Raw genomic sequence first — 13,410 nt, 5'->3', positions numbered from 1 at the left:
CTACAGTCAAACTTCAAAAAACTTTTGAAATGCCCTGGAGATGTAGGAGATCCTAGCCTAGAAGGCAGGCTGCTGATGTAACAATGAGAGACGGGAATCTTGGCCAGTACTTCTAGGGAGTGCCAGTACAGTGGGAACAAGGGAGGACAAAACTTGCATGGCTATTGTTTTTTTGGATATGATGGCTGACCTTGTTAGCCAAGGACATGTGCCCCTCATTTCAACAAGAAATGGCACACTGCCATCTATATCCCTCACAACTCACTCCCCTGTGTCCACTACCTCAGATGTTTCCATCACTGTCCTCATGTGTATTGGGAGCTGAACAAAGTAGCCGTGTTGGTCTGAAGTAGCACAATAAAATTAGAGTCCAGTAGCACCTTTAAGACCAACAAAGATTTATTCAAGGCATGAAGAGTGCTTGCACTCAAAAGCTCACGCCTTGAATAAATCTTTTTGGTCTTAAAGGTGATACTGGACTCTGATTTTAAGGGCTAAAGAGTATTGGGCAGTAGAATCTCGGGCAGGGGGGAAATGTGGGAAGAGTGTTTGGTTTCCTCACGAATGAATGGGGAAGATACATAAACCACAAACATGGTTTCTCTCCTCATGTCCAGCTTGGTCCCTCAGTTCCAGTTCAGAGGCAATCTTGGCTGTATGTATTATTAATGAAAAGCCTTTCCTAGAGTAGGACATGATATCTAATGTGCCGCTGCAATGCACATTAACGTTCAAGGGCTGTACTGATCCACAGGCACCTGCGGTACGTATGCTGGGAAACTTACAAAAGAAATTTACAAAACAATCTGGACAGGATGGAATTCCTATACAATAAAGGTCTCTCTCGTGTTTGTTTTTAGGATGTGTTACATAACAGGCTATGAATGAAATCACCCCCAACCCCTCGGTTCAATAGCTGGTTTGCCCAACAGAGAACTTTAGGCCAACTCTTAAAGGGCCTGATCTAAATCTCACGGGAAGAAAGGATTCTTTTCTACCAATTCTGGGGGGCTTTAGACTGAAGCCCTAGTCAAGCAACACCCAGGGAAAAGTTTTGCAGCTTATATTTCCATTTGTTGTAGTGAATAATTAGGCACAAAGGGTTCAATCTGGCATTCTGAAGGGTTGGGTGCTTTGGCTGCCGAAGCACCCAGCCCAGGGTCCCTTCTAACCCCCCCCCATCAAGTGCATCCCCCCCCCCCCGAGACACTGGCAGAACAAACAGGCTCGTTGCTCAGCGGGGCTTGAAAGACATTACTGCTGTGGGAAGTCAGAAGCAGGCTTCTGTGCCCAGAGCAACCATTGTTTCTGAGTAGTTGTGCCGGGCAGTGGTGGTGGGGAAACTTAACTGACAGGAGCCCCATTAAATGACCAAAAACAAATGTTAATGGCACACAGGGAGAGGAGAAATGGAGTGTGCTTAAACCATCTGCGGAGGAAAAGATCTGTTCTGAAAGCCTCCAGGTTTTATCCCAGCCACCCCTTTTCACTTGACAGGGTTTACAGATCAGAACGGGATCGGCTTTAGTCCTTGGGGGAGGACATGCTTCTTTTTTGAGGCTCTCACGTCCCCACCACATAGCAATTCCCCCTTTCCATTCACATGGAATCCTTTGTTTGAATGAGACCACACATTTAAAAAAATCCCTATTACCTCACCAGAGGAAAAGTGATGTGGCAATTTGGGGGTGGGGTCTCTCCCTCAAAGGAAAATAAGAAAGTGAGGCAGTGAAGAAATGCCATTCTGCCTCCTCTAAAGTAAGAACGAGGAGGCATCCCGCTGGGCTTTGAAATATCAAAAGTCTCACCCTTGTGGCTGCTTCCCTCCCCTTCTCCACACCACAGGAGCACCCTGTGTAAAGCACAAAGCTGGATTTCGGGGTAAGAAAGAGCCATCAACGTTTTCATGGAGGATGGAAGCAAATCCTTCTTTGCCAGCAAAGACACCAACACCAGGCAATCCTAAACAGTGTTCACCCCTTCCCAGATCCACTGAAGTTAACTGCTGTAGAATGGTGCAACTCTGCATTGGATTGCGCGCTGGAAAACAGGTGGCTTTGCCATCTCTTCAACCAGGGCTCACCCATTTCATTACAATACACATAACATTGCTAAATGTGCGTGGGACTGGGGGTTGAGCATACCCAGGCACTCTTCGTGGGGATCAGGCTAGGAGGAACCCAAGCTTCATCATGATGCAGACCCCGAAACCCCATGCACAAAACCCTTCAGTGCAAACCACAGGATCAGGAGAAACATCTGCTCAAGCCAGCCTCACTCACAGGAAAGAGGATTCTGGGGTGGTATTCGGGGGAGGGGGGGGCGAAGACAAAAGAAAGCTGCTCCCTCGCCAGCAAGCAGGAAGCCTGCCCTCCGAAGCTATGCTCCATGCCCACCCCAGCAAAAACCAGAGGGTCATTCCCTTAGCATGAAACCGCAGCCCTGAGGCAGGAGCCCCCCAGCGCTGTTGCTAAGACATCTGCTCCCACCCAAGGGCTCCAAATCAGCCCCCCCCCCCGCTCCTCTCCTCTGGCCAGGAGGCTCAGCGAACCCCCCCCCCCGGAGAGAGGGCAGAGAAGAGGGGAGGGGAGCGCGCCCATTCCCCAAAAGAAGCTAGGCTCTACCTAGGGGGATGGTGCCCCTCTCCAGGTAACTGGCCCTTCTGACAATGATCGGGGGGGGGGGCTACTAGCCCTATCAGATCCCCCCAAGGGGGGCAACCCATGATGGCCCCGGGGAGGGGAGGGGAGGAAAAGTGGGGCGCCCGTGGGCTGCCCGCCCCCCCGTCCGCCACTCACCTGGAACTCTCATTTGGGCGCGCCAGCGGACATCCTCACCTGCTCCCCACCCGGAGCGCCCGCGGGCGAGGCCTCATGGTCGGGGGGAAGGGGGCGAGCGGTGAGCCCGGCGGCGACTCGCGGCGCGGCTGCCCGGCGAAGAGCGTTCACACCGCTCGCTCCGGCGCAAAGGCGACGGGAGCCCAGTACGCAGGCGTGCGCGGCCCCAGACGGCGCCTCCTCTTTTGCGCGACGGGTCGGGGACGGGCGAGGGAGCCTCTTGGCGGCGCCCCCTCGGAGCTGCTGCCCCCCCCCCCGGGATCCAGCCGGGAGTCCGATCCAGAGGCTAGCGAGGGGCAGCTTCGCTCCTTCTCCTAATCCGACGTGTCCTTTGGCTATCCGCAGCTGTGTCCTACAGGCCGGCACTTACTTGAATATTGGAATAAAATCAGGGGCCAGTAGCACCTTGAAGACCAACCCAGATTTATTCAAGGCGTGAGCTTTCGAGTGCAAGCACAGTGCTTGCACTCGAAAGCTCACGCCTTGAATAAATCTGTGTTGGTCTTCAAGGTGCTACTGGGCTCTGATTTCATTGTGCTACTTCAGACCAACACGGCTACTCATTTGAATATTGTAGTATTGTTTAAAAGGCCAAATAGCCAGGGTGCATCTCACGCTCACTCTCTCCCCGGTTTCCATTTTTTCCAAAGGCTTTTTAGAGGGACCCAGCACACACACCCCTCCCCAAGCAACACAATGTTTTGAGGATTGCACAGAATCAAACCATTGCCATAGAGACAGTGATTCTCACTGATGGTTCCCCCCCCCCCGTTTATTCCTGTGGTGTGCTCGAAACTTGTAGTGTCTTTAATAGGCTAAGTGCTCACTTTCTTTTCTTTATGGCAAGAAGCAGGCAGACCAAAGTCCTGGGACCGAAGGAGCCCTTGGGCGTGTTCAGGTAGCATGCACAGATGGAAACTGACGCAGTTATTATAGTTATTCACTATAAGCATCTCGTAGTTCCCAAGGGATTTAGAGTGGGTTGGGGGGAATATAGCTACCCTGCCCCACCCTCAGCTACAGGTATTTCAAAGTGTGGACGCCATACCTCTGTGCTCCATCCTCATGGCTGGGGCCACTGTTTCCCCAGTAACAGGAATGGAACATGCATGTGATAGTCATGTGAGTCATGTGACGGTGGAACCACCCCAGTAGGGCCCTGCTCCGACCCTAGGTGCATTGCCCTGTATGCACAATGCCTTGTCACATTATTTGTTTACTTTGTTTATGCCCTGACTTTTTCTCCAACAGAGACCTCAAGGGACTTACATGGTTTTCCTTTCTCCCATGGTACCCTCAAATCAACCCTGCGAGGTCGGTCAGGCTGAGGGTAGGTCACTGCTCCAAAGCTATTCAGCAAGTTTCTGTGGCAACAGTGGCAATTCGAAGCTGGGCCTTTTAGCTCTGAGCCTGATGCTCTAACCACAACCCCACTCTGGCTCTCTCACTGTATTGGAAGGAGATGCAGACAGAACCTTTGAAGCCCAAGGGAAGGAGGATACTCAAGAGTTCAGTGCCATAACATCACCAATAAAGGGGGGGGGAGGGCGTGCATGTTAAGTGCAGTCAAGTCACTTCCGGCTTATGGCAACGCTATGAATTGGCAACCTCCCAAATGCCTGTTGTTCTCAGCTTTGCTCAGCTCTTCCACGGCTCCCTCAAAGGAGTCAATCTATCTCAGGTTGGATCGTCATCTTTTCCTGCTGCCTTCAACTTTTCCTAAAAGGATTGACTTTTTCAGTGACTCTTGTCTTCTCAGAATGTGAACAATGGACAATAGCTTCCGTTTAGACCAGGGCAGGCCAAACTGTGGCTCTCCAGATGTCCACGTACTGGCAGGGGCTTATGGTAATTGTAGTCCATGGACATCTGGAGAGCCATAGTTTGGCCACCGCTGGTTTAGACGTTTTAGCTTACAGGGGCCATAATACAAGCACTGATTTCAAGTACCCATAACTGGTTTGGGACCCAAATCTACTTCTTTGAAAGCAGTTCCTTGCAGTGACAGTCAAGTATTGCACTTTCTCTATTGTTTTGTTAAATTTAGAGCAAGGAATGTTTTCTTCTTTCTCCTCTTGCTTCCACTTCGAATTGGGGGGGGGGGGGGCTGGAAAAGCTAACAAAAAAACAATGGGTGTCAACTGTAGCAGGGGAGAGAAGCTGCAAAATGTCACAAAGTTCTGACCAATTATCCCTGTGAAGTGAGAGCCTCCATCGGTTCTCATTAGACTAATGACAGCTGAGCTGCCGTTTCCACCCACCTTCTTAGAAAATTAAGTCATCTCAAATGTGGCAGGGCTAAGGGGGAAAAGGCACAGAAATGAACAAAGGGAAACAGTGTCTCCAGGACCTCCGTCTACAGGAATTTCCTGGTTTTGATGGACAGCTTGAGATAACCCTTACAGATATAACATCAGCCCTTTTCAGATGCCGGGATCATGTGCCGGGGGGTAGGGGGGTTGTGAAAGTGAGCTGGGTCCTGATTTAGCATGCGTTCACTGCACATTTTGCATGTGTACAAGTGAGTGTGTGGGACCGTCTCCCTTATGGCCTCTCAAAGAAATTTACATTCAAACCCACAAGATTTCAGGATTCCCAGCCCCAGAGAAGTGAAGCTGGCCTCAGCCTTGCCCAGGACATTCTCTGTGGTGGTGCCAGCCAGGCAGAACACTCTTCTGAAAGAAACTAGGGCCCCACGGAACATAAAACAGTTCCACGGGGCCTGTTAGACAGAGCTGTTCCACCGGGCCAATGGTTCAGGCCCATAGATCAACAAAAAAAAAACCTGGCTTTACTATGCAGTGACTGTACAGAAACAACATTAGACACCAAATAGCTATACCAACACAGCACGCCCCCCCCCTTGGACAGAAGATGGCTGCTCGTGAGATTTTTTAAACAAATGTTTGTTTATTTATTACTTTGATTTATATCCCACCACTCTCCATGGACTCGTGGCGGGTTACACAGAAACAGATTAAAACCCCAATAAAATTAACCACAGGTCCCCTAATACTGTAAAACAGGGGTAGTCAACCTGTGGTCCTCCAGATGTCCATGGACTACAATTACCATGAGCCCCTGCCAGCAGGGGCTCATGGGAATTGTAGTCCATGGACATCTGGAGGACCAAAGGTTGACTACCCCTGCCGTAAAAGACCCATATAACGGCAGCATAATCTCTAGTCCTCCCCAATCTACAGTCAACCATCACAGGTATAGGTTCACAGAATGGTATAGCGTCGGTCGGAGGAGGTGCCCCAGATGTCCCGGCCTCAACAAAAGACCTGGAGGAAGAGCTCCGTTTTGCAGGCCCTGTGGAAATGAGACAGCTCTGTCAGGGCCCTCAGCTCTTCAGGGACCTCATTCCACCAGGTTGGGGCCAGGACTGAAAAAACCCTGGTCTGAGCTGAGGCGAGGCATGCTTCTCTGGGGCCAGGGACCACATGCAGATTCGCACCCGCAGAGCAAAGAACCATCCAGGGGGCATAAGCAGACAAGCAGCCCCTCAGATAGGCACGGCCCAAGCCGCAGATAGCCTTGAATCTGACCTGGGCCACAACTGGCAACCAATGCAGCTGCTTATAATTTGTTTAATATTTTTATGTTTTAATTAATATGATTTGTTTTGTTATATAATAATGTTGTCATCCACCCTGAGCCTCCAGGGAGGGGAGGCATAAAAATGTAGTGAATATATAATACTAAAATATGCCTGTGCGTTTTCATATCTCTGCATGCTGGAAAGCATGGTGGGGGAGAACCAGGTTCCCGTTAGAGATGAGAGGCAGCTGTACAGACAGAGGCCCCGCCCACATTGTCTAATGAACATGCAGAGCTTGGACTTGCCGCTTGCTACTGCGTTGCTGCATCTTCCCGCAAGCATCTTCTCCATTAAACGGCTGCCCCCAAAAGCTTGTGAACAAGCGAATATCTTATGACCAAATAAAAATATCACAAAACTGTGAGTGTACTTCTGAGTCCTCTAGAATTCTTCATCACATTGGGTACAGGATGCCAAGAAAAGGAGACGGGGGAGAGAAAACAAGTCATTTTGGAGCAAGAGAAAAAGATCTAAGTTGGAATTGTGTAGGCTCAGGATGGAATAGAAGAAGAGTTGGTTCTTATATGCCACTTTTCTCTTCCCGAAGGAGGCTCAAAGCGGCTTACAGTTGCCTTCCCTTTACTCTCCCCACAACAGACACCCTGTGAGGTGGGTGAGGCTGAGAGAGCCCTGATATCACTGCTCAGTCAGAACAGCTTTATTAGTGCCATGGCGAGCCCAAGGTCACTCAGCTGGCTGCATGTGGGGGAGCAGAGAATCAAACCCATCTCACCAGATTAGAAGTCTGCACTCCTAACCACTACACCAAGCTGGCTCTTTTGCAGCCTGTAAATGGCAAAATTTTATGGAAAGGACTACTTTGGAATAGGGCCACGTCATAAGGGGAGGTGGAGATTTAACACTCCAACCCCTGTTTAGTTTTGCAAACTCCAATCTCCACTCCCCACACTGTCATCCACATTTTCAAGTTGCGCCAAGTTAGCTAGCGCAAAGCCGGTGAGAAAAAAGTAGTTTTCTTCCTTTGTGCCTTTAACCCAGCCTTTCCCAACCTTTTGGACATGGAGATGCCCCAGAAATAATTCTTCAGGCTTCACAGAAGTCCAGAACTGATGTCAGCTGGCCCACCTCCCTGCCACACCCCCAGAAGTAACATGCCGCCCAAAGTGACGTCACCACTGGTGCTAAGAGGCACAATGAAGAAGGACTGAGGGTGGGGGGAGAGACAAGATACGGTTTAAGATGGGAGCAGGCATGAAGGCTCCAGCTGCAGGCCCTGTCTGCCTTCCCATGGACATCGTGAAGATCCTGTTGCCCACCTGACAACGTGTGTCCCTCAAATACGCTAACAGGGCCACCCGAAGTAGAATTACTTTCTTTTAAATCTTCAGAAGTGCGTAACGCTGCTTAGGATTGCACGGTAAGATGCTTCAGAAATGCTTATGAGGGCGATGAAGCTCTTAAAATATTAGAAATGGGGCTAAGCCAGAAATCTTGACTGTCAGATGTGTCGCAGCAGTCTACAGAAAAGAGCTGGGCTTGCTAGAGAGGTGAAGACTAAGTGAGATCTCGAACGATGAGCCTATTTGCGGGAATCAGCCTGAAATCCTTGATCAAATCACACCTGCCCTTTCTAGCTTTATGCTCTGCATCCCGTCCCATTACTTGGCAGCATTTCTAGAAGCAGGATGCTGTTGCCCAGGGAGATAGAATAGATGTGCCACTTTTTTCTTTCTTTCACCAGCACTTTAGACTTGCCATTGGTATTTACCTGGCTGCATGATATTTGGTGACTGAGAATCTTGCTGTTTATGTCATCAGGCACTTGGGAGGAATTGGGGCGACGGGATAAACAGCTCTCTGGCATCCAGTGTGTAAAAAAAGACCTGGTTGGGTCAGGGGTTTTCTCTTCTATCACAAAGGGCAAGTTGGTCGGAGTATCGATTTGCAGCCATCACAACGTCAGGCGGAGGGAAGAGCAAATGAAATGGGCCATTGTTGCAGGATCTTTCCAGTCTCTAAAAACTGGACACAATATTGATGTCTATAAAGTATGAATGGGGAATGAGAAGTGTTTGAGAAAGTGACATATGAGAGGGGCGTGCACAAGTAAGGAACAGAAGCGAAGAAGACTTTGCACTTGTATCCCACCTTTCATTGAAAGTACTTAAGGCAACTCAACAAAAATTAATAACCTATGGTACCCATTGCAACAATAAAAGCACAAACACTCTAAAAAGGAAAAACTGTAATAGCTTAATTTGCCCTCAAAGCTGAAGACGACCCACCTCCTACCCCACCTCTCATCCATCCATCCATCCATCCATCCATCCATCCATCCATCCATCCACCCATCCATCCCAACCCAAGTAACATAACTCTTTCAAAAGATCTGCAACAAAGCAGCCCTTCTTTCTTCTTCCTGCAGACCATTCTACCACCTCTCACTACAGGTGCAAAGTCACTCAGTACTCACTTAGATCCAGAAACTGAACTTGTTGGGTTTTTGCTAGAGAGGGCAATGGACTCTAACTCCCTTCTCACATAGCTTATTTATTCCTTCTTCACCTGCATGCCAATTTGCTGCTATTTACTTCTCTTACCAACTGGGCTATTCCAGTTTAGCTGCACTTATTGGGCAGAAATGCTGAGCGAGTTTCTTCAGGCGTTCTTCGGGTTTCCGAAATGTAATACCTTTCAAAGGTATCCGCCCAATGGGAGGAATTCACTGCTGTCACATTCATAGCCGAGAGAAATTGGAAAAGGAACCTGGTACAACAGGATTTGAAAATGGGCCGGATAATGTTGCCGCCGATAGCATGAGTTATTTCACGTATTATTAATACAAGGTTGATCAAATCTTATTACTGCTTGCTCACTAGAGGGAACATAACTTATTCCCCTTCCCCTTGATAAAGGGGGTGGGGGGAGTTGTCAAGGTATGGATAAATCTTTGCCTTCCTTCAGAAATCAGACAGTGAACTAGAATTATTTCTTTCTGTTGGCTTTTACCTTGAGTTACATCACGGAGAATTCTGGGCTCTGGCTCTGTAAATGAGGACTTAAGCCCTTAGCATTTTAATAAAGAACCTTTATGATCCATTACCTGATTAGTTCAATTTGGTAGCTAAGGTGAGATGTGGAAATACCGGGAAAGTCTCTTCATATGCCTGATAATCTAGAAGTTCTTAATTCACTGCACAGTAGATCTCTAGCTAACCCAAAAGATTGTGATTTATTTGATGATACATTCTGTTTGACTGGCAGTTTATGTTTCCAAAGAGAAACAAGTTATCTTTTTGTCACCATTTAAGCATTCTTCACTATCATGGTACATTTCCTTTAGACACCAGAGTGGTTTTTTTGTGTGTGTGTATGCATAGGCTTAAGGGATATGATCCAGCCAAAATCTTAAAATACTTTTAAGTCTAGTGGATTTTACTAGATTTAAGCCCGTAATTAAATATATTTAAAAATACTTAACAGTAGGTAGATCATGCCTCATTTTTTTTACGACTCTCACTCTTGCTCTCTTTGACTATTTACGCACTAGAGCAGCAGTCCCTAACCCCCGGTCCCTAGACTGGGACCGGTCCGTAGATCAGTCGGTACTGGGCCATGGCTCCTTCTCATCCTCCTCCTCGGCTGCTGCCTCGGGGGCTGCCCTGCCACTCTGCTGCCAGCTCACTTTTGGTGCTGTCCAGAGGCTGCCATGGCTGGGGCTCCCCCTCGGCATGGCACTGTGCAGCTATTGCTGGCAGTGCCCCCCAGTGGGTGACGGGGAGTCAGGGGTGCCGGCAGGAAAGCAAGTGGAGCAGGGGCTCAGGTGGCGGCGATGTCCCTCAGCAAAAGACTACCGTCCCGGGCCTCAGTAAAATTGTCAAGCATTGACCGGTCCCCGGTGATAAAAAGGTTGGGGACCACTGCACTAGAGGTTTCACGCTGGGCTGCAATCCAGAGCTTGAACCGGGGCAGATTGCCCTGCCTCTTCCTGTTCCTGCAAGGGGGAACATTTGGCCCAGTGCACCTCATCTGCCCTGGATTTGTGCTTCTGCAAGGGGGCCAGGGCAGTGAAGTTCCCAGTGCGGAAACAGTCTCTCTGAAACATCCTTAGATTACAAAGAAATGTTCTATGCCGAGAATCAGTCAAGCTTACAGAATACACGCATATTCACTAAACATTTGTTTAATTAAATTAAACTCTGAAAACACCCCCTTCCCAAGGAAAATATAATAAACTTACAATATAAGTAAATGAAACTGTTTTGTGGCATTGGAAAGATTAATTTTAACTGTTGAAGGAGCCCTAGGGTTATCTCCATGCCAATTAACAGAGAGGGACTCAATAGGAAAAGGTTCTTATGTGTATGTTAACCATAGAAATGCCAGCCCTACATGTGTACTTTTAGCTGTGAAACGTTCTCTCAGCCAATCCAGCTTTCTAACAGTGCAGTCCTTAAGCTGTAGTGCAACTTTCTATGTCTCTTGACTTCTATAGACTTGGATGGGTGTAACTCCACTTAGGAATGCACTGCAAACTGTCTAATGCCATGACCAATAATCAAGAAACCCTAGGAAACAAGCCAGAAAGCTGATGCCTAGCCCAGAGTAGCACTGATTGGCTTTCTGGGACTGGGATGATGAGTCAGAGAGTCCGTGGCTGAAATTAGTCAGAAGGTAATGGAACATAAAGTGACTGACAAGGAGATGTAATTAGGATGCGTAAGAGCACGGCGACTAGGAGGGTGACAGAAATCAAGCTATATCCAAAACTCAGTAGCAGCTGGCCAAGATTCATCCAACATATGTAGCTTCAGGATGTCTTAATAATGTGGGAGTGTCTGAAGGATATATATATCCTTCAATTATAAAGGTACTACACGCAAAGACAAAGGTACTGTACCCTGTAGAAAAACCAACAAAAAAACCTTATAACATAACAAGTGTAAGCTTTGGCTTGATGTAGACAGAGGTTTAGGAAGAGAATTAGTGAGAAATGCCTCACATTGTTATGCTAACCCCAAAATGCAAAGTATGCCTTCTGGTTTGATCAAGAAACTGGACCAGATTCACAGCAGAAACCTTAAGTTCCCCCAATGAACACTGGGCAATTCTGCATAGTGGCGGTGGCACTGGGCCGCTGGCGATGCATTGCAGTCTGTGTCTCCATGAGACACAGTGTCCTCTTGGGAAACAAAACAGTGGTGGGTGAGTTCTGCCACACGGTGTGTGTGTGTGTGTGTGTGGGGGGGGGGGTGTCTTTATTTTGCAGGATGGTGGGATTACTTGGAATGCAATTCCACCTTCCGGCAAAATGAAAATAAATGCCCCAGTCCACTCCGCTCTGCAGTGTGGCAAACCAACTGGGGCATTGTTTGACCCTTCTGGGCCACTGTAGGACAGAGAGCTCTTCCCTGTCCACATGGGCCTGCCATGCCCTGTTGGCCCCTGCAGTGGGCTAAGGGAACCCGGAGACTTCTGCGTTCTGGGGTCTGATCCGCACCAGGCCCAGGGGGGCAGTGGCCTGGCAGCAACATCATATAAAAACAGAGATTTGCCCCGCTTCCATATGGCTGCCCTCTTGGTTTTTTCTGCCCAAGCAGAACCAGCCCATGAGCAACTTTAATACCATCCAACACCTCATTTGATAATTACCATTAGTACTCATTCAAAGGGTAAGGAACAAGAAACAAATTAGCACACAGCTTACTGCTGCTTCCCATCATGGAGCGCTCTACAAACATAATGTCAGGGTGCAGCCTTACTTTGCCACTCTGCTCACTGTCCTTTGTTTTCACCCATGCCTTGTTGCACAGTATTGATTTCCGATTGAAAACCTGAAAACATCAGCCAGGCACTTGGAAAACGCCACTGATGGCAGTTTCAAAAGGCTGCCTTGGTGGGTCAGAAATAAAGTAAGTACAACCAAGTGGGCAACTAAGGAACTGATTCACAAAGATGAAGAAGAATTCAGGGCCCAGCTAGTTTTTCAGAAGAAGGGAATAGCGCACTGTATTGGAGCAGTGTTCGCGTAGGACACAGATGAAGGACTAAATGAAGATTCAGGTGAGGGACTGTGCCCAAAATTTCCTGATGTGGAATCCTGTGTGTCAGCAACAGTTCTAGCTTAGCTTTTCCTGTGATGGAGCAGATTTCCGTGTTCCAGGAAGGGTTTTTTTTTTTACATGGTGGAGACATATATGATCCCCTACCTGGTTTCTGAAGATCATACAAGCCATCAAGACTCAGGAGATTAATCAATTTACACACTTATTCATCCCTAATTGTGCTTAACGTTCTCTGTATTGTGCCATATGGACCCTTTAAAAAAAAACGTATGGTGTATTTTATTGTACTGTATAATGAATACAGGTTTCAAAATTGCTCTGTATAATTTCTTTGTACTTTTCTGTATTTCTGTTTGAAAACAAAAGATCATATACATTAAAAAGTTATGGTACTGCCTTTCTCAGGCGGGGGGTGGAGGCTAGAGATGAGGAGGTTTTGGACTCCAATGTGGCTTTTGTAACTATTTCCTTGTTGTGTCCCAACTGCAGAGAAATTATTTAACTTTGCAGAACAGTCTTCTCTGTGCAGAAATTGCACTGCTCTCTTTTCCTTAATATGCCTCTGGGGCTGCAGGCTATTTACTGTACCTTTATTCAAAAACGCCCCTGCCGGGAGCTGTCCCTACACATTTGCTCACTGTCAATTATGCTGCCGGGGAAGCACACAGAACTGCCTTACGACTTTTTCCCTTAAGGTGACCTTGGCCATGAGATATTTATCCAGAAGGGTAATAAAACGTCAAGCAGAAAGTTAAGGGAGAAACAGCAGCACTCAGCCTGTGTTCTGCCTCTGCAGCATACGGGTACGGATTACTGAGCTGTGGGCTTGCATGGGCCATCCTAACCATTGCTTTATGGAAGTGCCCCGATGTCTATTTATTTATTTCAAGAATTTGTATGCCATTTTTGCAAAGACCTGCTCAAGGTGACTCACCAGACAAGA

General features: G+C 47.9%; 1 protein-coding gene across 4 annotated transcripts in view; it reads right to left on the bottom strand.

Moving 5' to 3' along the window:
- TMEM108 (transmembrane protein 108) overlaps positions 1-13,410 on the bottom strand; it is a 193,619-nt gene that overhangs the window by 17,002 nt on the left and 163,207 nt on the right. The window contains exon 1 of one of the 4 annotated variants that reach the window (XM_077303675.1): positions 2,838-2,984. The exons of 2 other annotated variants lie outside the window; for them this stretch is intronic. Coding sequence is in view for 1 of the 2 variants with exons in the window: in XM_077303674.1 (XP_077159789.1) it covers positions 2,799-2,811 (13 nt within the window). In the remaining variant the exon portion in view is untranslated. Of the gene's footprint in view, positions 1-2,798; positions 2,985-13,410 lie in introns of those variants that run through there. One more of the 4 variants, XM_077303674.1, reaches the window with a different exon arrangement.

The sequence above is a fragment of the Paroedura picta genome, chromosome 11 (genome assembly GCF_049243985.1).
Source record: "Paroedura picta isolate Pp20150507F chromosome 11, Ppicta_v3.0, whole genome shotgun sequence".
Taxonomy (NCBI): domain Eukaryota; kingdom Metazoa; phylum Chordata; class Lepidosauria; order Squamata; family Gekkonidae; genus Paroedura; species Paroedura picta.
This window is presented reverse-complemented; position numbering and strand designations above follow the sequence as displayed.